General features: G+C 37.6%; 2 protein-coding genes across 2 annotated transcripts in view; both read right to left on the reverse strand.

Moving 5' to 3' along the window:
* Positions 1 to 9,290: 9,290 nt before the first annotated feature.
* Positions 9,291 to 9,631, reverse strand: LOC102974513 (40S ribosomal protein S27-like). The gene has a single exon (XM_007115952.4). It carries the CDS (start codon positions 9,598 to 9,600, stop codon positions 9,346 to 9,348), a length of 255 nt encoding a protein of 84 aa, XP_007116014.1. The 5' UTR covers positions 9,601 to 9,631; the 3' UTR covers positions 9,291 to 9,345.
* A 6,284-nt stretch (positions 9,632 to 15,915) lies between these two features.
* The window catches only part of CPA3 (carboxypeptidase A3), a 29,861-nt gene continuing 18,758 nt past the window's right edge, over positions 15,916 to 27,018 (reverse strand). Inside the window, 4 exon segments of the mRNA XM_055086312.1 lie at positions 15,916 to 15,975; positions 15,977 to 16,104; positions 26,222 to 26,252; positions 26,254 to 26,307. Of these exon segments, the coding sequence (XP_054942287.1) occupies positions 15,916 to 15,975; positions 15,977 to 16,104; positions 26,222 to 26,252; positions 26,254 to 26,307 (273 nt within the window).

Consider the following 27,018-nt stretch of genomic DNA (forward strand, 5'->3'; position numbering starts at 1 on the left):
GAACTGCTTTTGCTGCATCCCATAGGTTTTGGATCATCGTGTTTTCATTGTCATTTGTCTCTAGGTATTTTTTGATTTCCTCTTTGATTTCTTCAGTGATCTCTTGGTTATTTAGTAACGTATTGTTTAGCCTCCATGTGTTTGTGTTTTTTACGTTTTTTTTCCCTGTAATTGATTTCTAATGTCATAGCGTTGTGGTCAGAAAAGATGCTTGATATGATTTCAATTTTCTTAAATTTACTGAGGCTTGTTTTGTGACCCAAGATGTGATCTATCCTGTAGAATGTACCGTGCACACTTGAGAAGAAAGTGGAATCTGCTGTTTTTGGATGGAATGTCCTATAAATATCAATTAAATCTATCTGGTCTATTGTGTCATTTAAAGCTTGTGTTTCCTTATTAATTTTCTGTTTGGATGATCTGTCCATTTTTGTAAGTGAGGTGTTAAATTCCCCCAGTATTATTTTGTTACTGTCGATTTCCTCTTTTATAGCTTTTAGCAGTTGCCTTATGTATTGAGGTGCTCCTATGTTGGGTGCATATCTATTTATAATTGTTACATCTTCTTCTTGGATTGATCCCTTGATCATTATGTAGTGTCCTTCCTTGTCTCTTGTAACATTGTTTATTTTAAAGTCTTATTTTATCTGACATGAGTATTGCTACTCCAGCTTTCTTTTGATTTCCATTTGCATGGCATAGCTTTTTCGAACCCCTCACTTTCTGCAGGTGTGTCTAGGTCTGAAGTGGGTCTGTTGTAGACAGCATAAATATGGGTCTTGTTTTTGTATCCATTCAGCAAGCCTGTGTCTTTCGGTTGGAACATTGAATCCATTCACGTTTAAGGTAATTATTGATATGTGTGTTCCTATGACCATTTTCTTAATTGTTTTGGGTTTGTTTTTGTAGGTCCTTTCCTTCTCTTGTGTTTCCCACTTAGAGAAGTTCCTTTAGCATTTGTTGTAGAGCTGGTTTGGTGGTGCTGAATTCTCTTAGCTTTTTTTTGTCTGTAAAGCTTTTGATTTCTCCATCGAATCTGAATGAGATACTTGCCGGGTAGAGTGATCTTGGTTGTAGGTTCTTCCCTTTCATCACTTTAAGTATATCATTCCACTCCCTTCTGGCTTGTAGAGTTTCTGCTGAGAAATCAGCTGTTAACCTCCTTGGGGTTCCCTTGTATGTTATTATGTCATTTTTCCTCTGCTGCTTTCAATAATTTTTCTTTATCTTTAATTTTTGCCAATTTGATTACTGTGTGTCTCAGCATGTTTCTCCTTGGGTTTATCCTATATGGGACTCTCTGCGCTTCCTGGACTTGGGTGGCTCTTTCCTTTCCCATGTTAGGGCAGTTTTCGGCTATGATCACTTCAAATATTTTCTCGGGTCCTTTCTCTCTCTCTTCTCCTTCTGGCACCTCTATAATGTGAATGTTGTTGCATTTAATGTTGTCCCAGAGGTCTCTTAGGCTGTCTTCTTTTCTTTTCATTCTTTTATCTTTATTCTGTTCCATGGCAGTGAATTCTTCCATTCTGTCTTCCAGGTCACTTATCCGTTCTTCTACCTCAGTTATCCTGCTATTGATTCCTTCTAGTGTAGTTCCCATTTCACTTAGTGTACTATTCATCTCTGTTTGTTTGTTCTTTAATTCTTCTAGGTCTTTGTTAAACATTTCTTGCATCTTTGCCTCCATTCTTTTTCTGAGGTCCTGGATCATCTTCACTATCATTATTCTGAGTTCTTTTTCTGCAAGGTTGCCTTTCTCCACTTCATTTAGTTTTTTTTCTGGGGTTTTATCTTGTTCCTTCATCTGGTACATAGCCCTCTGCCTTTTCATCTTGTCTGTCTTTCTGTGAATGTGTTTTTTATTCCACAGGCTACAGGTTTGTAGTTCTTCTTGCTTCTGCTGTCTGCCCTCTGGTGGATGAGGTTATCCATACTTAATTTATATTCAAAACTCTAAATCCATGCTAAACATAGGCAAGTCTCCTAATTATGAATTTCTTTCCTATTTTCAGTTTTATGTGAAAGCCAAGAACTTGCACAGCACAAAAAGTAGATCAGCTCAAAGTTTCTTTTCAAAATGCTTTGATGTTTTGGTCTCTGCTCCCCGCACTTCCTGATGCATTTATATTAGAAGAAAGGTATAGTTTTGGTCATGTTCAAAGTAGGTGTATTTTCAGGGAAACCCCCTCAAACCTGTTCTTTAAGAAAGCACTGCTTGGGCTTATTTCAGTTTCAAGAGTGCTTAGTATTTTTGTCTAATCCCAGAGATGCAAGCTCTACTTTAGTTCTACTTTAGTTTCCTTCACTGAGTCTCTGTGGGGCTTTTAGAAATTCTAGGCTTCAGATTTGTGACCTCTCAAATTAGGGGCGTGGTCTGAGAATTTGCTCATGTTATCTAAAGCTCACGCTTTAAAATTCTTTCCAGCTGTAAACATCTCAGGCACTGTAGCATAGTGTTTTAGTACAGATTGTGGGTCAGTTAGTCTGGGGTAGGTGTGGTGCTGAGAGTCTGCGTTTCTGTCAGGCTCCCAGGTGATGCTGAGTAGAAGGAGTTCAGTGTGCACATTTTAAATTTTAACTGCTAGAAGTTGAATGCCTGTTGTTCACTTATTAGCTCTGTGAACTTGAGTAGGGCATTCCGCTGCTCCGTGGCTCCATTTTGGCATCTGTCAAAATGGGAGTGATTAAAATGGCATTTAGCTCTAAGGGTTCCTTTAAAGAATAACTGGTATAATTCATGTAAAGTATTTAACATCTAAAACAAAATGATAACTACTAATAAATATTGATATATATTTTATCTGGTGAAGTACTTTCTCAAGAATTGGAAGGGGAGGCATCCTAATGTTTATTTTTGCTTGAGAAGCATTTCAGTAGAAGTCAGTGACCAACGGTCCCAGTTTTCCCAGGACTGTCTTGGTTTTAGCACTGAAAGGCTCATATCCTGGGAAACCTTTCACTTCTGAGCAAACTAGAACAATTGGTCACACTTATGTTTTATATAGTTATTTTAAAATTTTCATAGTAACCTCGTGACATAGGTAGCAGTACCTGAATTTCACAGATGGACCATAGCTAGTAAGTGGTGAAGTGTCTCTTCAGACCGGCGTTTGAGTGACTTCAGAGTCCTTGTGTGTTCCTTTACATCTGTTGTACATTCAAATGTTGTTCCCGTATTATTAGTCTTTCAAAATGTATACCAAGCATATTTGGTTTAGAATAAGATAAGGGAATAAAAAATCTTTCACTTCCACAATGTTATTTTAATTAAAAAATCAATAAGTAGTAAATAGGAATATACTAGGCACACCAGAATCATGAGGCTACCCTGATCCACAGTCTGAGGAAAGTTGACTCATCTCAAAGCCTTGCTTTTTGTAGACCAAATGAAATGGACAGTTGGGTTAAGATGAAGCTTAGAGGCAGAATATTTAAATAATTCTGGGAGAAGGTGGGTGTTCGGGGAAGTGGCTAGGGAAGAATCTGATTTTATTACTTTTTTCTTCCTGACCCTTTTTTCCTAGTCTTCTGCAAAAATGACTAGACATGTGTTCTTTACCTTTCTTCATTTCTCTGTCTTTGAAAAAGATTAATTGCAGCAGATTCAATTGAGCTTTGTCCAGTGGCAACATCAAGGGATGCCAGAACATAAGAAAGTCCTCAGATTATCCCATCACCCTGTCTGAGCTTTTTATGTGACAGCCAAAGAACCATATCAGCTGGAATCCTCCCCTTAGCCTTCGCTGAAACAAATGCTGTTAACTCCAGAAAGACTTCTGCAGATACTTCTCATAGAATTTGCTCAGTTTTACTATTAGGAAAGCTACTGCTCATTGCTGAAGGATTTTTTAGTCCAAACCAAACCAGAATTTCCTCAGTTGGATATAGCCGTAGTGAACCTGGGCCTTGGCAGAAGTCTTATTTTTATGTTCTAAAAATGGATTTGGATATGACTTTAACGTAAAAACTTTAAACATTTAAAAATTCAATAAATTGATAAATAAAAATATAAGATATAAATATAAATAGTAAAATATAAATTAATTCCAGTTAAAATCTGTAGAATCAACAGAATTTCAAAGGAGGGTCCCTTTCTTATTTATTTATGTATATTTTAAACTGTTTTAATGTGTAATGGATTTGAAATATATAAATCTTTGTTAAAATACTTATTTACAGACATTTTTATGGGAAGATAGAAATTGAAATTTTATCCCCATTTCATCTATTTGATTTGTCTACATTTTAATTGAAGATAAAACCTATGAGTAAATTACTTTTGCAAATAAACTGCACACTTCAATAAAGATCACCATAATTATTGAGAAAAACAATCATTGAAAAATAGTTATTTTTATTTTAGAACATTTAGAATTATTCTATATCAGTGTTTCTCAAAGTGTGATTCCTGGACCAGCAGCATCAGCATTATCTGAAAACTTGTTAAAAGTGAAAATTATTGTGCTCCACCCCAGATCTAATGTTTCAGAAACTCTGGGGAAGGGGCCCAGCAATCTGTACTTTAGTAAGCTTCCCAGATGATTCCAATACATGTTCAAGTCTGAACCAATTAGAAGAGTGTCTGATGGGTTGTTAAGAAGATATATTGATACCTTTGGCAGGGTTGGAGAATTAGAACCTAAATTGACGACTCACAAATTAGATAACCTCTTTTGCTCTCTCCTTCTAGGAAAGTGATGACCATTGGACATTGTGGTGTAAGGAAAAGAATTTGAATTTTTAAGTGTGAAGGTCTAGTTTCAAGTTGCAACTTTATATATGCAAGTCATTTAAGAGCCATGTTTTCTAATACATAAAGTGGAGATAATACTAGCCTCCCCCCAACTCAGTCTCAGAGTTGTTGTGATCAAATGCAGACATGCAAGTGAGGGTAATTTTTAAATTATCCAGTGCAATGCAAATGTTACTTTTCATATGATCATTACTGCCAGTATGATTACAATTCTCCCAATTTTTCCTTCTCACCTCCCCTCTCTTTGTCCCATTAAATTTGATTACCTCTTGAAATTTGTTTTGCAAAGCAGAGATTAAAAGAAAGAAATTGGAGACTTTTTAAATAAGAAGAGAAACCAGTGTTCTTGCAATTTCTTTTATATATGAAATGATACATATGGATTTTTTCTTTGTTTCATGAATAGTCTTTTAAGTCTCTAATCCACGATGTAAAATGAATCAATAGCACATTTCAGTGATACCATGGCAATAATAATGCATTTGGAACATTAAGTGTCAGATTTCCCTCACATATTTCAAAAATTAATTTACATTTTGCTGGTTTAACCTCTCTTGACACCAGTGAACTTAAGGCTTGTAATTGAAGGATAAGTGAGCAAAAAAGCAGTTCAAGTGATAATACATCCATTTCAATTCCTATTTTCTGGACGGAGACCTTTTATGCTAAGTTCATGTGAGAGTAAATTTTTATGACAAAATTATAACCCTCAGATAGATGCTACTCAGGCAGGCTGAGATCTGTCCTGGTATAATGGATTTTGTGACAATGAAATGCAAGAGAGTCTCCCAAAAGCTTTGCCTAAGGAATTTCTGACAGTAGCCTATATGCTGCCGAAATTTTCAAGATGCTATTATGACTCATTTCTACTCATTATAGAAAGATACCTTGGTATTTTAATCGTGAAATACCATTGTGTTGAAAGGAGAAAGAAGTATAAAGGATAGTCTGAAAAATTGCCGTGTATTCATTAGTTGCACTATTTAGTAAATTTTGTTGTTTTTGCTGTGATTTTACATAATAAAACCTTCTAATTTAGAAGGTCGAATATATTTGTTCCTCCTAATTTGAGTTTCACAAATAATTTTCTCTTTGTCACTAGTTGAATGAAAAAGAGGTGTCCTCTGCCACCAGAGGTAATCTGAACTTCCTGTAATTCTGTATAAGTTCTCTCTTCCCTGAGTGGTAGAATACTGCTTCTTCTCCCATTCCAATGGGTTATTATTATTCTTTTTGAAGGTAAGTTTGTAAAGTTGTCTCATAATATTGTAACATGTGCAGTTAAGAATATTACAGCATCTATAAGGGCCAAATAATTTTTCTTTTTCTCCCCCTAGTTTTATTGAGATATAATTGATATAACACTGTGTAAGTTTAAGGTGTACAACCTGCAGATTTGATATGTGTATATATTGTGAAATGACTACCACAATAGGTTAGTTAACACCTTCATCACCTCACATAATTATGTGTTTTTTTTGTGATGAGAACATTTAAGATTTACTTTCTTAGCAACTTTCAAGTATGTGATATAATATCGTTAACTGTAGTCACCATGCTGTACATTAGATCCCTAGAAATTACTCATATTATAGCTGGAAGTTTGTACTCTTTGACCAATATTTCCCCATTCCCCCAACTCCCAGTGGCTGGCAACCTGTCACTATTCTGTTTCTATGAGTTTGGCTTTTTATATTACCCATATAAGTGATATACAATATTTGTCTTTCTCTATCTGACTTCATTTCACTTAGCATAATGCCCTCAAGGACCATCCATGTTGTTACAAATGGCAGGATTTCCTTCTTTCTCATGGATGAATAATATTCTTCTTTATCCATTCATCTATAGCTGGACACTTAGGTTGTTTCCATTTCTTGGCTACTGTGAATAATGCTGCAGTGAACATGGGAGTGCAGATATCTCTTTGAGATCCTGATTTCTTTTTCTTTGGATATGTACAGAGAAGGGGGATCATATGGTAGTTCTATTTTTAATACAGTGAGGAGCCTCCATACTGCTTTCCATAGTCGCTGTACTGATTACATTCCTACCAACAGTGCCCATGGGTTCCCTTTTATTCACATCCTCTCCAACACTTGTTATCTCTTGTCTTTTTTGTAATGGCCATTCTAACAGGTGTGAGGTGATATCTCATTGTGGTTTTGATTTGCATTTCCCTTGATGATTAATGATGCTAAGCATTTTTTCATGTACCTGTTGGCCATTTGTATGTCTTCTTTGGAAATGTCTATTCAAGTCCTCTGCCCATTTTTTAATTCGATTTTTTGAGGGTTTTTTGTTTTTGTTTTTTTTGCTATTGAGTTGTATAATTGCTTATATATTTTGGATAGTAACCCATTATCAGATAGATGGTTTGCAAATATTTTCTCCATTTCCACAGGTTGCCTTTTCATTTCGTTGATTGTTTCTTTTGCTGTGCAGAAGCTGTTTAGTTTGATATAGTCCCACTTATTTATTTTTGCTTTTATTGTTTGTGTTTTTGGTGTCATATCCCAAAAATCATTGCCAAGACCAATGTCAAGAAGCCTTTTCTCTAAGTTTTCTTCTAGGAGTTTATGGTTTTAGGTCTTATGTTTCAATCTTTAATACATTTTGAGTTAAATGGTTTCCATCTGCATGGAATATCTTTTTCCATTCCTTCACTTTGAACCTGTGGGTGATCTTAAAGCTGAAATGAGTCTCTTATAGGCAGCATGTAGTTGGGTCTTGGTTTATTATCCATTCTGACTTTTTTTTTTTTTTTTTTTCGGCGGTACGCGGGCCTCTCACTGCTGTGGCCTCTCCCGTTGCGGAGCACAGGCTCCGGACGCGCAGGCTCAGCGGCCACGGCTCACGGGCCCAGCCGCTCCGCGGCATGTGGGATCCTCCCGGACCGGGGCACGAACCCGCATTCCCTGCATCGGCAGGCGGACTCACAACCGCTGCGCCACCAGAGAAGCCCCATTCTGTCTTTTGATTGTAGAATTTAATTCATTTACATTTAGAGTAATTATTAATAGATAAGTGCTTACAATGCCAAATTATTGTTTTCTGGCTGTGTTGTATTTCCCTTGTTCCTTTTTTCTCTCTGTCTTCCTTTGTGAATTGATGATTTTCCATAGTGGTATGGTTTAATTCGCTTTTCTTTATCCTTTGTGTATCTACTGTAGGTTTTTGCTTTGTGGTTACCATGAGGCTTACATAAACTACCTTACAGTCTGTTTTACATTGATGACAACTTAACTTCAGTTGCATACAAAAACTCTACCCTTTTATTCCCCACATTTTATGTTTTTGATGTCAAAATTTACCTCTTTTGTATTGTGTATTTATTAACAAATTATTGTAGCTGTAGTTATTTTTAATACTTTTGTCCTTTAATCTTTTTTTACTAGAGTTAAGTAGGTTAATATGCCACCGTATTAGAGAGAGTATTATGAATTTGACTGTATACTTACCTTTGCCAGTGTGTTGTATATTTTCATATGTTTTCATGTCACTAATAGTTTCCTTTTATTTCAACTTGAAGAATTCCTTTCACCATTTCTTGTAAGTCAAGTCTAGTGGTGATGAAATCCCTCAGCTTTTGTTTGTCTGGGGAAGTCTTTTTTTTTTTTTTTTTTTTTCAAACACACAGCAGAAAAAGAAGAGCTTTCTTGTTTCTGTTTCCCATGCTTCTTTTTGACCAATCAACTTTTTGGTCTGTTTCATTATTCATAGAAATTCGCTTATCGACTTTGATTCTAGTTAGAACAATTCATCTAATCTTTTTAGATCTGCAGCGTCAACCACCCCTATTTTTCTGACAGTTCAAACAGAACATTATAAAAGATGCTAGAGTGTGTAATGTAATTTCCTGATCTTTCTCATTGTGATATCCTGTAATAATTGCAAAATCATAGTTAAATACCACTATGATGATGCTATTTATTGCTCTTCAGTCTACTTGATAGTATGAAAAGCATATTCCAAAGCCTTGTATTTATGAACAAAGTTAAAAAGTAGTCACGGGATTATAGAATTTTAGAGTAAGGCAAGGCCTTTCAAAGAGCAGTGAGGAAAATGAAGAACAAAAAGTGTAGATGACTAGTGCAAAGTTCTCCAATGTTCTTCAAGATATCTTTTATAGGGTCCAAAAGAGTTATAGCAGCTTCTAAATATAGCCCAGCTCACTCCTAAGTCTCAGCTTTCTTCCTTCTTTCCACCTCAAACATTCAGTCAATCATTAGGTCTTATCCACCCACCTACTACGATCTCCCAAAATTGGCTCTTCTATTTCCAACATCATGACTGTATTTTAGGTCATTATTGCTTTGGGGATGAAGTCCAAACTGCTTATCTTGGTAAGAGCTCTTTATAGGCTTCACCCTGTCCATATCTCTACCTTTTTGGGTTCACTTGCTTCTTCCATCCAATGCACCAACAAATGATAAACTACTTGCAATTCTATGAATAGATCATGTTCTTTCTCATTTTCAGTTCCAGTGAGGTAGGAACTTCCTAGCAGTAAAACAAGACAATAAACAGGACGTATCCAAAATGTGTTTGTTGGGATGGTTTCCCATTCATCTTGATTCCAGGGGCTTTTAGTGCTGCTTCCATCTGAAGGAGCACCCTTCTGTAAGCCTTGCTTTTCCTCCTGTAGGCTGGCAGAGGACGGTAGAGCAACCAACACACAAAACTACTGTTTGTGCATGGCTAAAGACTGTGGTGATTTTATAGCATCCTGGGCATTTCACATCCATGAAATAGGAATTGGGGCTCTGCACCAGGCGCTTCTTCTTGTGTTTCCTCTTCTCCTCTTCTGGAGAGGGATGGAGGAGATCCTTTGCGAGAGGCATGTTCTCATGGGGAGGTCGTCACCGTCGGAAAGGCTCTGGGGAAGTCTTTATCTCTCCTTCATTTCTGAAGGAAAACTTCTCTGGACAAAGTTTGTGTGGTTGGCGGTTTTTTTCTTTCAGCACATTGAATATATCATTCTGATCTTTCCCAGACTGTAAGTTTTCTGGAAAGAAATTCACTAATAGACTTATGGGGATTCCCTTGTAAATTACAAGCTTCTTTCCTGTTGCAGCTTTTAAGATTCTATGTTTGTCTTTGATATTTGACAGTTTTATTATCAATATAATGTGTCTTGGAGAAGATCTTTTTCAGTTGAATTTGTTTGCGGACCTGTGAGCTTCATGAACTTGGGTGAGCAAATCTCTCCCCAGATTTCAAAGTTTTCAGCCATTATTTCTTTAAATAAGCTTTCTGCCTCTTTCTCCCTCTCTTCTCCTTCTGTGACTCTAATTTGCAGATTGCTTCTCTTGATGGTATTTCATAATTCATGTAGGCATTCATTTTTTCTTCTTAATTCTTCTCTGACTGGATAATTTCAAAGTTCTCGTCTTCTACTTCACAGATTCTTTCTTCTGCTTGATCCATTCTGATGTTGATGCTGTCTAATGCATTTTTTTTCATTTCATTCATTGTATTCTTCAGCTCCAGAATTTCTGTTGGGTTCTTTTTTTTTTTTTATATATAATTTCTGTCTCTATTAAACTTCTCATTTTTTGTGTATATTGTTTTCCTAATTTCATTGTATATTTTTCTGTGTTTTCTTGTAGCTTATTGAGCTTCCTTTAAACAGCTGTTTTGAATTCTTTATCAGGTAAATTGCAGATCTCTATGTCTTTGGGATGAGTTACTGGAGTATTATTGTTTTCCTTTGGTGGTGTCATGTTTCCTTGATTTTCCATGTTCCTTGTAGTTTTGTGTTGCTGTCTTCACATTTGAATTAGCAGTCACTTCCTCCAGTCCTTACTGACTAACAGTAGGAGAGAAATAACCTTCCTTCAGCCATGCTAGAAATCCTGAGACTTTCTCAGACTTTCTGTAGATATGTTGGCCCCACACTTTTTACTCCATCTTGTGGCAGAATTCTTAAGCTGTATGCCTTCTCTTGATCCTGCAATATACCAGGCTGGGTGCTGACAGCCTCCTTTTTTACTTTCCCAGGGGAAGTGCTAAAAGTCCAAGTTTGTGGTTTCTCTTTGGCCCACAGATTCAGGCCTGCTTTGAGCATGTGCTCACTATCTGTCTGCCAAAGGTTGCTCTCACAACTATTGGAAGCACAGGGGGCAGGCCATGGGGTGTGGGTATGTGTGTGTGTGTGTGTCTGTAAAGAGCTCGGAGTGACTGGGCTTGTTGGGGGGGATCTGCAGACAGGGCATCCCAGTGACTCTTAGGCAGGTCTGTATGATGGAATCTGTGATACGGTTAGTATCGTTCATGTCCCTTTGATATGTTCCAAGCCCTGGCTCCTGTTCTCCCAGCTGCTCACTGCTCACAGTCATGCAGCTGATGACTCAGTACTCTGGATGAGATGAGAGACAAATGGGCCTCTTTGGTAGTGTCCCACATAGCTGGGGAAGCCAGGTGCTCATGCACATGCTCTCCTTTTCCTCTGTGGGAGAAATTGCAGGCCAAGAAGGGCTCTCTTAGGCTGAGTTGTGCCACCCTGGGGGAGAGGTGATGAGGGTAGTCAAACTATTCCTCTTACTGTCTCCAATGTGTCCAGTCTTGGATTTTTTTGCTCCAGTGGTTCAATGGCTAGAACTTCTCCACTGAACTCCTGGACTTTCACAAGGTAAGAGGCTGATTTTTTTAAAATAAATTTATTTATTTATTTATTTTTGGCCACATTGGGTCTTCATTGCTGCTTGCAGGCTTTCTGTAGTCACGGCAAGCAGGGGCTACTCTTCGTTGTGGTGCGTGGGCTTCTCATTGTGGTGGCTTCTCTTGTTGCGGAGCATGGGCTCTAGGTGCACAGGCTTCAGTAGTAGTGGCACATGGGCTCAGTAGTTGTGGCTTGTGGGCTCTAGAGCATAGGCTCAGTAGTTGTGGTGCATGGGCTTAGTTGCTCTGTGGCATGTAGGGTCTTCCCGGACCAGGGCTCAAACCCGTGTCCCCTGCCTTGGCAGGTAGATTCTTAACCACCGTGCCACCAGGGAAGTCCAAGGCTGATTATTTAAGTCAGTGTTCTCCAGGGGCTCCCAGACTGGCCAAGAGGGGCTAGAGCCAGTTCATGGGTCCACAGCCAGGGTTGAGGTCTGTAGGTCTATTACCCTTGGCATATGAGGCTGGATTCTGTTGCTCCCACAGAGGCACCTTTGTCCATGGATGGATGCCAAATTGTTGTTGTTGAGGGGGGGATATTAGTGAGGGACATCTTATTTGGCCATCTTGCTGATGTCACTCTCCCTTTACTACATTTGGACAAGCACCAGCTCAGGGTCAGAACAACTGGGGAAACTGTAGGTGGCACTATAGAGCAGGGAAACATTCAGGCCACATACTATAACAAATACATTGTCATGCTTTAATTATTTTATAAAATTTTAGGATGTCTAATTTACTTGTTTTTGATAATTGGAAATGTTTTATATTTTCCAGCTATCTTGTAGACATTTTATGTATTTCTTCTGAATATTGTTAAAAAAACAGAGAAAAAATCAATATTAGTAAACAACAACAAAAAAGAAGCAAACTTCTCTACAAACTCTGAGTTCCCTGGGTTGGACTTCATTTTTATGTGTGCAGATATTTTTCACATTATGTTGGATTTTGTTTTCAGTTGTGCTTGTAAACTTTTGAGCATCAATAACCCTTAGATTGTAACAATCTGATGAAAACTTTGCATGCAGGGAAATGTCATATGCACACATCCCTTTGTACCTCATTATAGCAGAGCCCTGGGGGGAAAACCACACCTGAGGGCAGCCATGGTGCCATGTTTCTGTACCACCTGACACCTACCTCAATTAGGAACCACCTGAGCCAACTCTCTTTAGGATAAGTGTTTTTTGTCTCAAATATAAACAAAATGGAAATAAGTAGCTTACTTTGTTGAGCATCTATTATCTCAAATCCTAACAAAAATCTAGGAGATAAGGAGGGCCGGCAAAGGGTAATTGCGTCTTGCTGAATATCATTCAGTGGATTCAGGAGTCTAACCCAACCTCCTGATTTCTAGTCCTGTGATTTTGTATAACACCCTCTGGGGATTTTCATCCAGATCACATCTGGAACTGTTATGATAGCTCCTACTATCATATTTTTAGCTTCAGTTCTCAAGAACATTTTATGGTCCAAGCTGATTGCTCAGCCTCAGTCATCACAGTTCTATTCCAGCCAAAAGAAAGAAAAGAACAGAAAGCGAGGACCAAAGTGTATATGCCAGAGGTCTGTGAAGTTAGCTTTCTAGACTTTGCCACATGGTGTTTCCTCTTGCAACTCACTGGCCAGAACAGTCCGAGAGTCACTCTGTTTGAAAGGGAAGTTTGGAAATTGAGCCTTTATTTGAGTAACCATGTGCCCAGTTCAAAATTGGGAGGCCTATTACTAGGGAAGAGGGGAGAATAGATTTTAGGGTCCAACTAGCAGTTTATAAGCTTGGGCACAGTTTCTAGGTGCCATTGCTTCCTATAAATGAGTGTTCAACTCAGATTGCTTTCTGCTACTGCTTCTTATAATTTGAGTCCTGGGAAATCAACATCAATTTAATACTACCATATTTCATTGTAGGTTTTTGGAACCAGTGCACGTTCTCTTTTAGAAAAACTCCCATTTACATTTTGTATGTTAAAGGTAAAAGGTTAGAAGCTCTCTGTCTTTGATCTTTTCCCATGTCCACAAAAGCCCAACATGCATCTATTTGAAATGACCAAAATAATTTAAACACTTTGTGAGAACAAGTTGGTAGAACCTGAGAATAGAGAGAACTTGAGTATTTTCAGTGATTTCTTGCATGTTTCTCTGGGAATTACTTGTTTGTTTTTTCATCTAAAGAAAATCAGGCATAAATGTTTGTTTCAAATGAGAAACAGAAACTCTTGTCAATAAGCCTAATGTTTACTTAGCCAGTGAGCACTTATGTAGTTATAGAACGTATCCGATATGTAGGGTGTGGGGAAGGTACTTCTGATATGACATTTTAAAATCAGTTTGGAGTCATAATGCCCATTGGAAATGCAAATGTATTTGCATTGCTAAAAATAATCAGTAAGATGTTTCATTTTCTCATATAATGGAGGTCTATGTCTCGGCTACTAGATCATGGCCATAAAAATTTTCAAAATATGAAACAATGTTTCTTGAGTGAATTTGGTGGTATGTAAACTAGAAGAGGAATGATGGCTTAGATTTTTTTTGTGAGACATTGTCAAGAATATTTTAAGAGATAGCACTACTTGTAACTTGGGCACCAAGTCATTTTACTGATAAATGAGAAATGACAAGGGAAGAATCAAGCACTGACTACTTAAACTTTTCCATAAATAAAATGAAGCTTTATAGTTTTTAAATTTTAATATATTGATAGATATTTTTCTTCACATGTTTATTTTCACAATTCATATGAAGTCAAGTGAAATACCCTGAGATGTCATGCAAAAGGTATTCAGTTAAGATAAGGAATGATCTTGTTAGGATTTTTGATTTTTAGTCACTCAAATGCTTTCTCTCTGATTGAGAAAAGAACTATTAAGCTACATAAAGGCTCAAATAAAATGGTGAGTAGAACTTTTGTGTCTTTTATAAACTAGGTGAACACTGGATGATATTCAATAATTGGGATTATCTCTTTTACCTCCGCCACCTAAAGACCTAATGGAATTAGAAATATTTATGTAAATTTTAAGATGACAATTTCTTTCAGTCCTTTATCAGTTGAGTAAGTAAGTGTGAATGAGTGTGTAATTCCCATATGGCACGTTTAATGGAACAAATTTGCGTCCCTGGGTTCTGAGCCAGTTTTGAATGCTAAATATTTAGGTATAGATATTATATTTTTTATAAGGGACAGTTTAACCTCATAATCAGAGTTTTATGTTTTACTTTCTTGCCATTGTCACCTTTCCCTCCTCCACCTGTAAAGCAATTTTGTTAGTGTATATTGGTTTCCCCTAGACAATTCTGCACGGGAAACTTTTACCTGCCTTCTAACTATCAGAAATACCATCACCTTGTAGATTTGATGGCACTCTTTCTTTTATGGACCCTTAAAGGAGTCGTGAGGAATGCCCCAGATTATTTGTTAACCTGGTTTCTCAGGATCTTTTAAGATCCTCAAAAATTTTATCCAGATTGTTCTGAGAAGTAAGTTTATAGGAAGTCAAGGAACTCTCTACTTGTCTCTCAAATTCTGGTCAGGCATCTATGTTCTGGATTTCTACAGTGTAGATGCCACTGTTGTCACATGATGAAATATTGAAGAATAAAGTTAAGGAAAAGGTATTTTGTAACACTATCTTAAACAATATTATTATAGACAGTATAAAGGTAATGAGTTACTCCGATTGCCCTTGGTCGACATGACTTTTTCTTTTCAACTTTTTTTCCAGGCTTTTTTTCTCTCCATTATTAGGCAGGGCTCACAGCTGACCAGATGTTCTGGCTGTGTCTGTAACTGCCAAGAGGTGTTTTGGCAGGTAATTTCCTCTGATTATGGCAGTTTAAACTGTTTTGAATTTTATGTACGTTATGTTGATGAGAACTGGATTGGTTGTTTAAAGCACTGAGATTCATCTCTAAATAAACCACTTTATTTCCTGTTAGAACATCCTTTTGCTAGTGTGAAGATATAAACATTGTCAACTTGTATTAAAAAAAATATGTAGGCAAAATATGTTCTGAAAAATTAAAGGTGTTCTTTCTTATTAACAGAAGGCATAAGAAGCATTAATGCATGATTATTAATGCTAATAGAGGAATGTAGAGAACATAGTTTATAAAAAACAGAAGGTGCATTTTGGAATATGTTTTATTTTTATTATATTGGCACATGAAATGATGAAGCCACATGGTGTAAGTCTGGTTCTGGAGAAAGTGAAGGTTCTCATTTCCTTCCCGTGACCCACTGTATATCACCTTTCAAAATACTCAAAATAATACTTTGTGCTGGGTTCTAACTTAACTTGGTTAAACTTTCACCTAAGGCTATTAAGATACTATTGAGAGTAAATAAAAGCAAAAAGAAATAACATAGGACTTAAGTGAACAAGAGAGGACCTATTCAGGTGATGTGGAAACCACGTTTAGGGATAAGCAAAGATTGACTTTCTAGTGAAAGGCATGGGAAGAATTAACTGGCTTATTCCAAACAGGGCAGTTCTTTAGGAAGTACGCTTGAGGATATACTTGACAATAAATTTGACAGCTAGCATGGTCTCTTTAACAAGTTGACTTTATCTGAGATTCTGGAAGGAGAAAACCAAATTTGCCTTTATCTCAGAGCTCAAAGGCAAATGTGTGTTTGATGCCCAGGTTGTAAGCCCAGTCTAAAGAAGAAACTGATGTCGGGTCTGTAAAACATAAGCAATAAATATTTAATTAGAAACAAATGTTAATGTTTTTCTTGAAATGGAAATTCACTGATGTAAAATTAGCAATAAAAATAATTTCATGTACAGTTAATTGCAGTACTGAATGGGAGTGGTGGTCTGCATAGTATAGTGTCGAGTAAAAAATAATCATGGCTTTGGAAGCCATCACATGTTTTAAATATGTGCTGCATTTTCAAAATTACATTTTGCTTGGATCATTTTGAGTCTAAATTGAGTTTGTCTTCTGGGTGCACATTGTTGTAGATGGAGGTGGTCTGAGCAAGTGCAAGCAGTTGAGGAGACCAGCTGAGGAGGGGTCACTGGTCACTGAAAACCCACCAAGGAAAACTACGCATACAAGCTATGCAAAATTAACATTCTTTCTAGTAGTTCAGGTCTTTTTCCATTCATGTTGCTAGGATAAACTATTTTATAGTTAAAAGACCAAGAAGTTTAAATCAGTTATTTTAAGGATATATTTAATCCCCTAATCCAACTTTTCCATGTCAATTTTTGTGAAATTTTACTAAGAATGTTATTTGTTAAAAAGACTGAGAATATAAACATCTAGAGGTTATATACATATAAGGTTTATACAACATACCTTACATACAGTGTATGTAAATGCTGTAAAAGCATTTATGTATATTTTGATTTACATAATTGAAAAACTAATTTTTTTGTACATAAAATTACTTATGTTTTAGGAAAAGTAATGAGTTTTGATACAAACATTTTAGGTTTGAAAGATTAAAAATTCAAAGCTGTGATGAAGAAAGAGAGAAGGAATATTTTGGTAGAGAGAGACAGGGTTGGCTTTCAAATTATTCAACAAATATATATTAAAACTTTAAATATGAGCAGTGCACTTTACTTGGCACTGTGGAGGGTGGGTGGTGCAAGGGTACAAAGATGAAGAAGATGCTACTGGTGTCTTTGGAACTTACAGTTGGGAGAGAAGTCAGCTGTGCAAATCAATAGAGATAGGGCAGAATATAAAAGTACCATAGGAAAGGTACAGTATCTTGTGAAGATTTAAAGGAAGAAAGCAGTTATGCTTGGTGAGGAGGATGGCGTTTCATGCTCAATACCTGCTCAAATACCACCTTCATGATGGAGGTTGTATTTGGGGAGAGCCTTGGAGAAAGGATAGTATTTTTCCAGATGGAGATTGAAGAAAAGCATTCTGGCCAGTGAACTACAAGGATGGAAAGCATGGAGGCATTTTTAGGGACCAGTGAGATATAGTTGGACTGGAAAATGGTGCAGTAAGAGTTTGTGAGCAAAGCTCAGAAAACCTAATAAAAAAGGAAAGATGTTTTGTTTGGCAGCACTGGAAAGAGACCAGTTAGGAGGTATTGTGAAGTGAAAGCCTGAACTAGTGTAGAGTCACCACACTGGGGATAGAATAGGCGGGACTCTATGTAAGAAACATTGGAATGGAAGAGTCACAGAATATGATGAAAATGATTGAGATTTCAATCTGGGTAGTTGGAAAAAAATCCACATGTTATTAACAGAAACAGGAACCCAGAGAGAGTAGTGATGGGGAAAAGAAAGGGTAAAGGAAGGAAGAAAAAAGATGTTCAGCATCAGTCAGGCAGGGGATGGGTGCTTCCTGCTAGGGATCTGGGGACTGGCGGCAGAACATTGCGGCGCTGTTGGGGCTGGAGCAGTCAGACGAGTACGGTCAGATGTCCAGCCTTGGCAGAATGGAAGAGTCATGTCCAGCCCTGGGATAGAAGGCAGGGGGGACTCCATGGGTGGGGCTTGTGTAGGGTCCTTGAGGCAATAGTTGGTCTCTGTGTGCCTTTTCCCCTCGGTCCTGTGCACAACACCTACCAAATACATAGTGTTTGACGCAGAAGGATATATGAAGCCTCAGTCCTGCATTGAAATGTGAGTTTGGAGGGTGGGGAGGCTGATGAAAGCCAGGGGTCGCTGCCACCTTTCTCTGATTTACTGTGCCGTGGAGGAAGGAGCCTGGGAAAATGGATTTGAAAATTATTGGCAGAAGCATCGTAGGTGAAACTGGCTTGCACACATTCAGGATTATTATGTCTTCTTGGTGGATTGATCCTTTTATCATTAATGTTCCTGTTTGTTTCTGGTAAATTTCTTTGTTCTGAAATTTACTTTACCTGATGTTTAATATAGCCACTCCTACTTTGATTAATGTTTGCATGGTATATCTTTTTCCCAGCCTTTCAATTTCAACCTATGTTATATATGAAGTGAGTCTCTTTTTTTTAACTGTTGTGGCCTCTCCCGTTGCGGAGCACAGGCTCCGGACGCGCAGGCTCAGCGGCCATGGCTCACGGGCCCGGCCGCTCCGCGGCATGTGGGATCCTCCCGGACCGGGGCACGAACCCGTGTCACCTGCATCGGCAGGCGGACTCTCAACCACTGCGCCACCAGGGAAGCCCCGAAGTGAGTTTCTTGTAGCCAGTGTATTGTTGAATCATATTTTTCTTAATCCACTCTGCCAATCTCTGTCTTTTAATTAATATATTTAGGTAAATTATTGATATACCTTAAATCTGCCATCTTGCTATTTGATTTTTGTTTGTTCCCTCTGTTTTTCATTCCTCCATTTCTCTTTTATTGCCTTATTGTTGGTTACATGCACATTTTTAGGATTCCATTTTGATTTATTTATAATAATGTTTTTGAGTATATCAGTTTGTTTAGGTTTCTTAGTGGTTGCTCTATGTATTACAATATACATACATGACTTATCACAGTCTACTGGTATCAGTATTTTATCATGTCAAGTAAGATATAGAAATCCTACTTGCATTTAGATTTTTTTCCCCTTTCCACTTTTAAAATACAGTTGTCGTGATTACTTCTCTACATATATTAAACATCACATCAGATGGAATTATACTTTTTGATTCAATCATCATGAGGAGAAAGATAGTCTATTTATCCTTCATTCATCTACCCATCCATTCATTATTCATTCATTCATTCCCTAATCTATTGTTTTTCCTTTCTTTCCACAGTTTCAAGCCTCTGTTACCATTTCTTTCTTATTTGGAGAGCTTTCCTTATCCATCTTTAAAGGGTAGGTCTGTAGGTGACAAATTCTCTTAGTTTTCATTTGTCTGAGAATATCTTTATTTCCTCTTCATTTCTGAAGGATATTTTTTGCTGAATATAGAATTAATGACCGATAGTTCTTTTAGCACTTGAAAAATGTTATCCTTTCCTTTTGGCCTTCCACGTTTTCAAATGAGAAATCTGCTGTCATTTGAATTGTTTTGCCCCTTCTAGATTGTTTCTCTCTCGTTGCTTTCAAGAGCTTTTACTTTGTCTTTAGTTTTCAAAACTTTAATTATGGTGTGGCTTGATGTGAGTTTCTTTGAACTTATTCTGTTTGTGGTTCACTTGGTTTCTTGAATATGTTGGTTTATGTCTTTAGGAAATTTGGGAAATTACAGTCTTTATTTCTTCAATTATTTTTTTCCAGCACTATTCTCTTTCTCCTCTCCTCTGAGACTTTGATGATAAGAATGTTTGATCATTTGTTATTATGCCACAGGTCCCTTAGGCTTTGTTTATATATTTTTTCAATTTGTTTTCTCTCTTCAGACTGGATAAGTTCTATTGTTCTATCTTCAAGTTAACTGATTCTTCCCTCCGTCATATTCATTCTGCTATTGATCCTCTCCAGTGAGTTTTTAAAATTTGTTACTGTGTTTTTCAGTTCTATAATTTCCATTTGCTTCCTTTTGATACCTTGCATTTCTTTGATGAGATTTTCTATATTATCATTTGTTTCAAGGCTATCTGTAATTGCTTGTAGAAGCGTTTTTATGATGATTTTGAAATTCTTGTCAGATAATTCCAACACCTAAATCAACTCAGTGTTGGCATCTGTCAGTGTCTTTTCTCATTCGAGCTGTGCTTTTCTTTATTTTTGGCATAAGTGATTTTTGATTGTATCCTAGACACTTTGGCTATTATGTTAAATCTTAAATTTTAACGGAAATCTACTTTAGCAGGCAGTCACCCTGTTTAGGTTTAGCATGCAGGCCCTGGTCTTCTTTAGTGACTTCTGGTTCCAGTGTCAATATAGTTTTCAGAGCCTTTGCATTGCTGTTTTCATCTAGTTGGTTCCCCTGGTGCTGCTGGGCTCCCACTGATCCCTGCAGGTAACTGCTGCATGGGTGAAAGGTGATTTCCTAGCTGGGCCACCCCGGCGCCTCTAGGTGGCAAATGCAGGCTCCAGCCTGTGAGGATAGAGAGTACTTCCCTGATGAGGAAAGAAGCAGAAGGAAGAGGAGGGGCCTGAAGAGACAACCTTGTGGAATATCTGTGTAATACCTATTTTTGGGAAAATATCTGCTTTTAGAGGCAGTCAGCAGAGATGAAGTGGAAAAGAAGGAGGAGGAGGCAAACCAGGTTAGTTTGGTGTCAAGGAAGCCAAGGGAATGGCAAGAAGAAGGTATGTCAGCAAGGTCCAATGATTCAGGGAGTTTGTGGAGCATGTGAGCTGAGATAAATATACTGGCTTTAGTGATCAAGAAGGCTGCCATTTTTAGCAAGAGTTGAGTTTAAGTTCATTAGTAAAAAAGAACATAAGAGTTCTGTAGCAATGGAGGTAGGATAAATAGGAACTGTGTCTTGCATGATGATTTAGAGTGTGCTAGACATTTCAATAAATGTGGCCAGTTTCTAGCTGTACCAGCCCTCGATTTGCATTTAAGTAAACTGCTATAATTTCAGAGTTAAAGAATATTGATATTTCATTTTGAAAAATTTACTTTTTGAGAAATTTCTCATTAAGGTTAATAGTGATGATTGAGAATTTATGTAATTTGTGATTTTTCATAATTGTGTGATGTTATTGAGTGTAATACATTTTCTTTTATGATACCACTTTCTGTATCCTCGAAACCTTAAATTTGCAAACAAAAACTATATTAAGACATAAAATAAATACAACATTGAAAGACTTTTACTTGTAAGAATATATTATTATACAACTTAATTTGTTGAACATGCTGCTTAGCCTTTTATTTATCTCCATCTATACCCACTAAAATATGTATATATATTTATAGAATATAATAACAGTCACTTGTTAAACACCAGGCACCCTTCTAAGTGCTTTATGTATGCTAACTCATTTCATTAATTCCTATCACAACCTTATGATTTAAGTACCAATTGCTGTTTTACAGAGAAGGAAATTTTGGCACAGAGAGATGAAGCAATTTACTCAAAGACAACACAGTTAGATGTGTAAAATAGATAGGTGACAAGGATATACTGTATAGCACAGGGAATTATAGCCATTATCTTATAATAACCTAAAATAAACTATAATCTGCAAAAATACTGAATCACTATGTTGTACACCTGAAACTAATATAATATTGTAAATCAACTACACATCAATTAAAAAAAGAAAGCTACATAGCTAGTAAGTGGTTGAGTCAGGAATCAAACCCAAGCTGCATGTCTTCAGAGTTTGCGTGACTAACCATTGTACTGTACTACCTACCATATGTCAATCTATAGTCCTCTCAATAAAAAGTCTTAATTGAGTTCTACAAGATAATTTTTTTTGTTGTTAACATTTTCTTAAAATGTTGACAATAAAAAAATTTCCTACTCCTTTCAAGGCATATTAAGTGCAAGGAACTGACTGTAATACAGTCAAAACAAGTCAAGATAAAACTGAACTGAACTAACACTCTTGTTTCATCCCAAAGAAATCCACGTAAAGTGACACTGGTGACCTAACTTCTATGTTTTTAAAAAAATATTATTGATAGGCATTAAACGTAATAACACGCACTTTTTTTTTTTTTTTTTTTTTTTTTTTTTTTTTTGCGGTATGCGGGCCTCTCGCTCTTGTGGCCTCTCCCGGCGCGGAGCACAGGCTCCGAACGCGCAGGCTCAGCGGCCATGGCTCACGGGCCCAGCCGCTCCGCGGCATGTGGGATCCTCCCGGACCGGGGCACAGAACCCGTGTCCCCTGCATCGGCAGGCGGATTCTCAACCACTGCGCCACCAGGGAAGCCCAACACGCACTTTTATGTCAACAGGAGTGGAAATTCTATTTGAAGCAAGAGCTGAAGCTAGAGATGAATGGGCATGAACTGAAATATTTACTTTGCACTTCTGTTGCCCTTAGTATAATTTCAGCTTGAATGTCTTAGTGGATAGATAGTGGGTGTTGAGCTACAAATTCGGGGTCTTGATTTTCTCCTTTTCAAAATGTAGAGTAGTAAAGAGTATAGAAGACAGTACAGAGCTGAGAAACAAGAGCAGCGCTAGCGATTTTGATGTGTGGAGAAGGCAGCAAGAAAGGCACTTTGAAATTAACTTTTTAATTCATCGTGTGACTCATAGGTGGATGATATTAATGATACAAGCTACTTGATTCCTATCAATTCAGTGAACTATTCTTGCTGACTAGGAACTATCTTCATTTATTTCTAAAGGATTGGCTATTTTAAAGGATTGGCTATGCTGTCAATATGCAAATATAAGCATTTCACTATCTTTCAATATCAATTTTTGTGCCATCTAAATATCGCTGCTTCATGACAAAATAGTTGGTATACAATTTGACTCTGGTCTGGAATGCTGATTTGTGACCCTGTTCTGCCCCTAACTGATGAAATCTTTCTGTATCTCAATTTCATAGTCTATAAATGAGAGATTTAGCATATATCAGTGGTTCTCAACCCTCGTTTCATCTTAGAATCACTTGGACCACTTAAAAAAAATTCAAGTGCCTGGGCCCCCACCAGGGACTAATGGAATCTGAATCTCTGGGGATAAGACCTGATCATCTGCATATTATAAAAGCCCCTCAGATAATGCTAATTGGAAGTCAGGCTTGAGAACCATGAATTAGATCATTTCCTAGGTTTCCTCCTGGTTTCAAATTTTATGGTTTTAACTTATTTGTTTATTAGGTTTAAAGTGCAAACGTATTTTTCTGGAGGTCAGAGATCTCTCCACAGTTTGGGTTTTAAAGATGCTCCCTCAGTCCTTTTCTTCTGCCTCCATCAAATCAAAGAGAGAAAATTACTGGTAAATGTTAGGTGCTTCCCCCAAATCCTGGAACTTGTTAAATGACAATTAGGATATTGGAATGACTAAACTTTAATTGTGGGGTGCTCCTGTTTTCCTTTCTTACCAAGTGCTTTGTTACTGCCTGCTTCTTGTGAATGTTTGATTGACATTTAATCAGGTGCTTTATTAAAGCAGTCACTCCTAAAAGTTTTGAACATCTATCAAGCTGCTGTAGCCCCATGTGGAAGAGGCAATTCTTTCTAAATCTGAATTGCTTAAAAAAACTTATAATATAATATAAAATAATAAAATAAAAGAGTTAAAAATACTACTACACAGTTGTATAGAATAGTAATTCCTCTTTATCCTCCCCTATTGAAAGTGACACATGATAGCAGGGAACTATGTTATCTTTGGTGATCTCCTCCTCCCAGTTAGAATGTAACTCTTTGAAAGTAGTCATTGTGTCTTCACTCTTTTCACCTATCTCTCAAAGCTCCAAGTGCTGGGCTATTAGGTGGGTGCTCCATAAATTCTTGCTTATTAAATGATTGTGATTCAGTGCAAATGCATAGCTCTAATTTGCTCATAATTTGCATATATATGCAAATATACATCATGTATATACATGTGCGCATGTGTGTGTGTGTGTGTGTGTGTGTATATATATATATATATATATATATATATATATATATATATATATATAGAAAGTGAGAGTAATAATCCTTTGATGCCCTAGCTGCCATTTGCAAAGTTTTCTCCTGTTTGGAACCCTTTGTTCTTTGCTGCCAAGAAAATCTGTGTGTTTTTCCTCCTTATGATGTAGGAATTCCTCTTACATCATATATGGGTGGCTTATCTGGCCCTGCTATTTCTCAATATCCACTAAGTAGGCTGCCATTTTAAACTGGTGTTCTAGTCTGTCCTTTGGTCCTTTACTTTGCTTACTTTTGTCCACTTATGTAGCTGGGTATATCATCTGTTTTGAAATCTTGTTGTCATCCACTTGTATGTGTAATGAATCCCTGGCCTGGCTATGTTGCAGCAGATCCATCTGGATGCTGGTGATCGGCTGTGTTACTGTACTTTCTCTTCTGCCCTTTAAAGCACACAACTGGTTGATATGTGATTGCTGATGAATGTTCTCTAGGAATGGAACTTGTCTGTTTTTTTAAGTCATTTTTCTAATTCCACCAAAGGAACCTCCAGTAAATAGGATCTTGAAGTTGTTTGTGATGACTAAAGCATTTTCAAATTCCATAGCAATTGTTGAGGGTGTAGACTTCTAGTTACAGTTTATTCTTTCAGCTTGGATTAGGGAAGTGGTTTATGAGGTATGGCCAGGTAGAGTTATTGCATGGAATCCACAGATGCACATATTTATTTTTTCAATCCACACATTCTAAAAGTATCATGGAAATAATCATTTGTATTTGGTGGTGGTGAGTTGTTCCATGAAATGTTTAAAAGTTAAACAGCAGTCTTCATGCTAAAAATGTTAGATATCTTGCCTCTAGAGAGTGATACAGGCTAAACCAAGTCTAATTTTGTTGTGGTTTCAATCCACATTCACACCTTTTGGACAAGTCAGGACACCATTTTCTTTGACCAAGTTTATGAGAATTAATTCTGCTATTGTTCCCTGCCCCGTACTAGATATTGTATGATCTGAGAGGAGATCTGAAGTGTAATCCTTGCTTTTGAGGAATTAAATTTTGTTAGGAAGTTAAGGTTTTGTGAGCAGTTTCATTGGAATTTCCTGTAAGGTTTGGCCCTAAGAACTTAAACTTGGAAATAGTTTGGAGAAAAGGCGAGTTTTACTAAAGAGTTCCCAAACTAAGATCAGTGGGATCTGAGGAGAAATAGTCTCACTTCCCAGGGTCTGAATTAATGGCCTTTGGTGAAAACTAAATGAATTTCTTTCTATTGCTTGGAAATAGAAATCCCTAGTTATTTTAGCTGCAAAAACCAAATGGGAAAGCACTATGCGCAGTGGTCAAGATCACGGACCTCAGTTTTGTTAAAACCTGGGATTGAATCCCAGTTAAGCTAGTTGCAAGTACTGCACACCTCATAGAACATTGTGAGGAGTAACTGAGATTGTGAAAATCAAGGGCTGAGCACAGTGCCTGACTTGTAAGAAATCTATGTCAATAATTAAAAAATGCAAAGACAAAGAAAGTTTAAAACTAGTGAAGATTAAAAAGTGGTGCTGGGCTTCCCTGGTGGCGCAGTGGTTGAGAGTCCGCCTGCCAATGCAGGGGACGCGGGTTCGTGCCCCGGTCCGGGAGGATCCCACATGCCACGGAGCGGCTGGGCCCATGAGCCATTGCCGCTGAGCCTGTGCGCCCGGAGCCTGTGCTCCGCAACGGGAGAGGCCACAGCAGTGAGAGGCCCGCGTACCACAAAAAAAAAAAAAAAGAAGAAGTGGTGCTGAGACACTAAAGCAAAAGCAGCAGAACTAGGACCTTGTGACCTCCTTTCTTAATCCACCATATAGATTTCGGTTGAACACAGTAGGAAGGGGCTGGTGAGAGGGACAGGAGACTGGCTTTACACGAGCAGAGTGGCTGAAACTGTTGGCCTACCCGTTTTCCCCCCAGGAGCTAGGGAAAAGACTGTGCTTGCATAGGGACAAGGCCAAGGAAGAAAGAGTCCAGTCAGAGTTAAATGGTTAAAAAAAATAGAATTGACTCTGCCCCAGTTAATTCTTGTTAGTTCCTGTGAGGGTAAAATGGTGGTGGTAGTGGTGGTAGAGAATAGGATGATGAAAGAATTAAACTGTAAATTTGTCTTGATGTAATTACTTCTGTTGACCTTGTAGCCTTGTAAAAGTTCAGTATAATTTGATCCTAGAAAAATCTTATCCCCCCGCAAAGGGTGGAATCTGTCTCCTAGATTCACGTATAATTCAGAATCTCCTGTTAAAACCGAAGTTTAAATTAGTAGTTCCAAGATGTTCTAATCCTAACTTACAAATTCTGTAACTTTCTTTAATGTCTCTAAAAGAGAATTAGGGAAAGTGACACAATAAATAATAGGAAAAACATACTAATGGTTGATGCTGTTGGACCACAGGTGTGGAGTGGGTTCATACTGAGTTGATAGGACATCAGTGCCAATCTTTGCAACTTTGGCCTGGAGAGAAAGGGAAGTAGAAGTGGGATAACCGGATACCATGTGAATGCCGTTAATTCACTGGAGATGAAAAAAAAGTCGATTTTACTGGCTATTTGGCATTTGAAGATCAAAATAAAATAAATGATTGAGTGAGAAGTTTATTTTCGGTAAGATATACATATTGTCATTGTGAGGCCTTCTAAATGTGAAATCAGTTATGTACAGTAATATCATAGCTCGTGTTTCTACCCTTTCTTCATACTCACTCTTCTTTCCTCTCTCCCTCCCTCCTTTTCTTCCTTTTGACTTCTGACCTTCCTTCTAAAAAAAACATATTCTTTTTCCTCTCAGATTTTTTTTTGGCTTCAGATATTTGTCTCTCTCAAAGTCAGTTTCTCCCACGTTCCTCCTTCCTTGGTCTTCATAGGTTCCACACCACCATATGTCTTTCTCCACATAGGATTTTAGTATGTCAAGGGAAGAAAGGTGCTTGACTCCTTTTTAAAGTAATTCTGTTTAAATTAGAGTTTTTTCTTCTTGGGTGGCAGCTTATGACCTTTAATACACAATAGTGTTTTTTTTTTGTTGTTTTTTTTTTTGTGGTATGCGGGCCTCTCTCTGCTGTGGCCCCTCCCGTTGCGGAGCACAGGCTCCGGACGCGCAGGCTCAGTGGCCATGGCTCACGGGCCCAGCCGCTCCGCGGCATGTGGTATGCGGGCCTCTCTCTGC

Source organism: Physeter macrocephalus, chromosome 1, assembly GCF_002837175.3.
Source record: "Physeter macrocephalus isolate SW-GA chromosome 1, ASM283717v5, whole genome shotgun sequence".
Lineage (NCBI taxonomy): Eukaryota > Metazoa > Chordata > Mammalia > Artiodactyla > Physeteridae > Physeter > Physeter macrocephalus.

Excerpts from the sequence above, each read along its gene's own strand:
- LOC102974513 (XM_007115952.4), bottom strand. The coding sequence starts at position 9,600 with ATGCCTCTCGCAAAGGATCTCCTCCATCCCTCTCCAGAAGAGGAGAAG.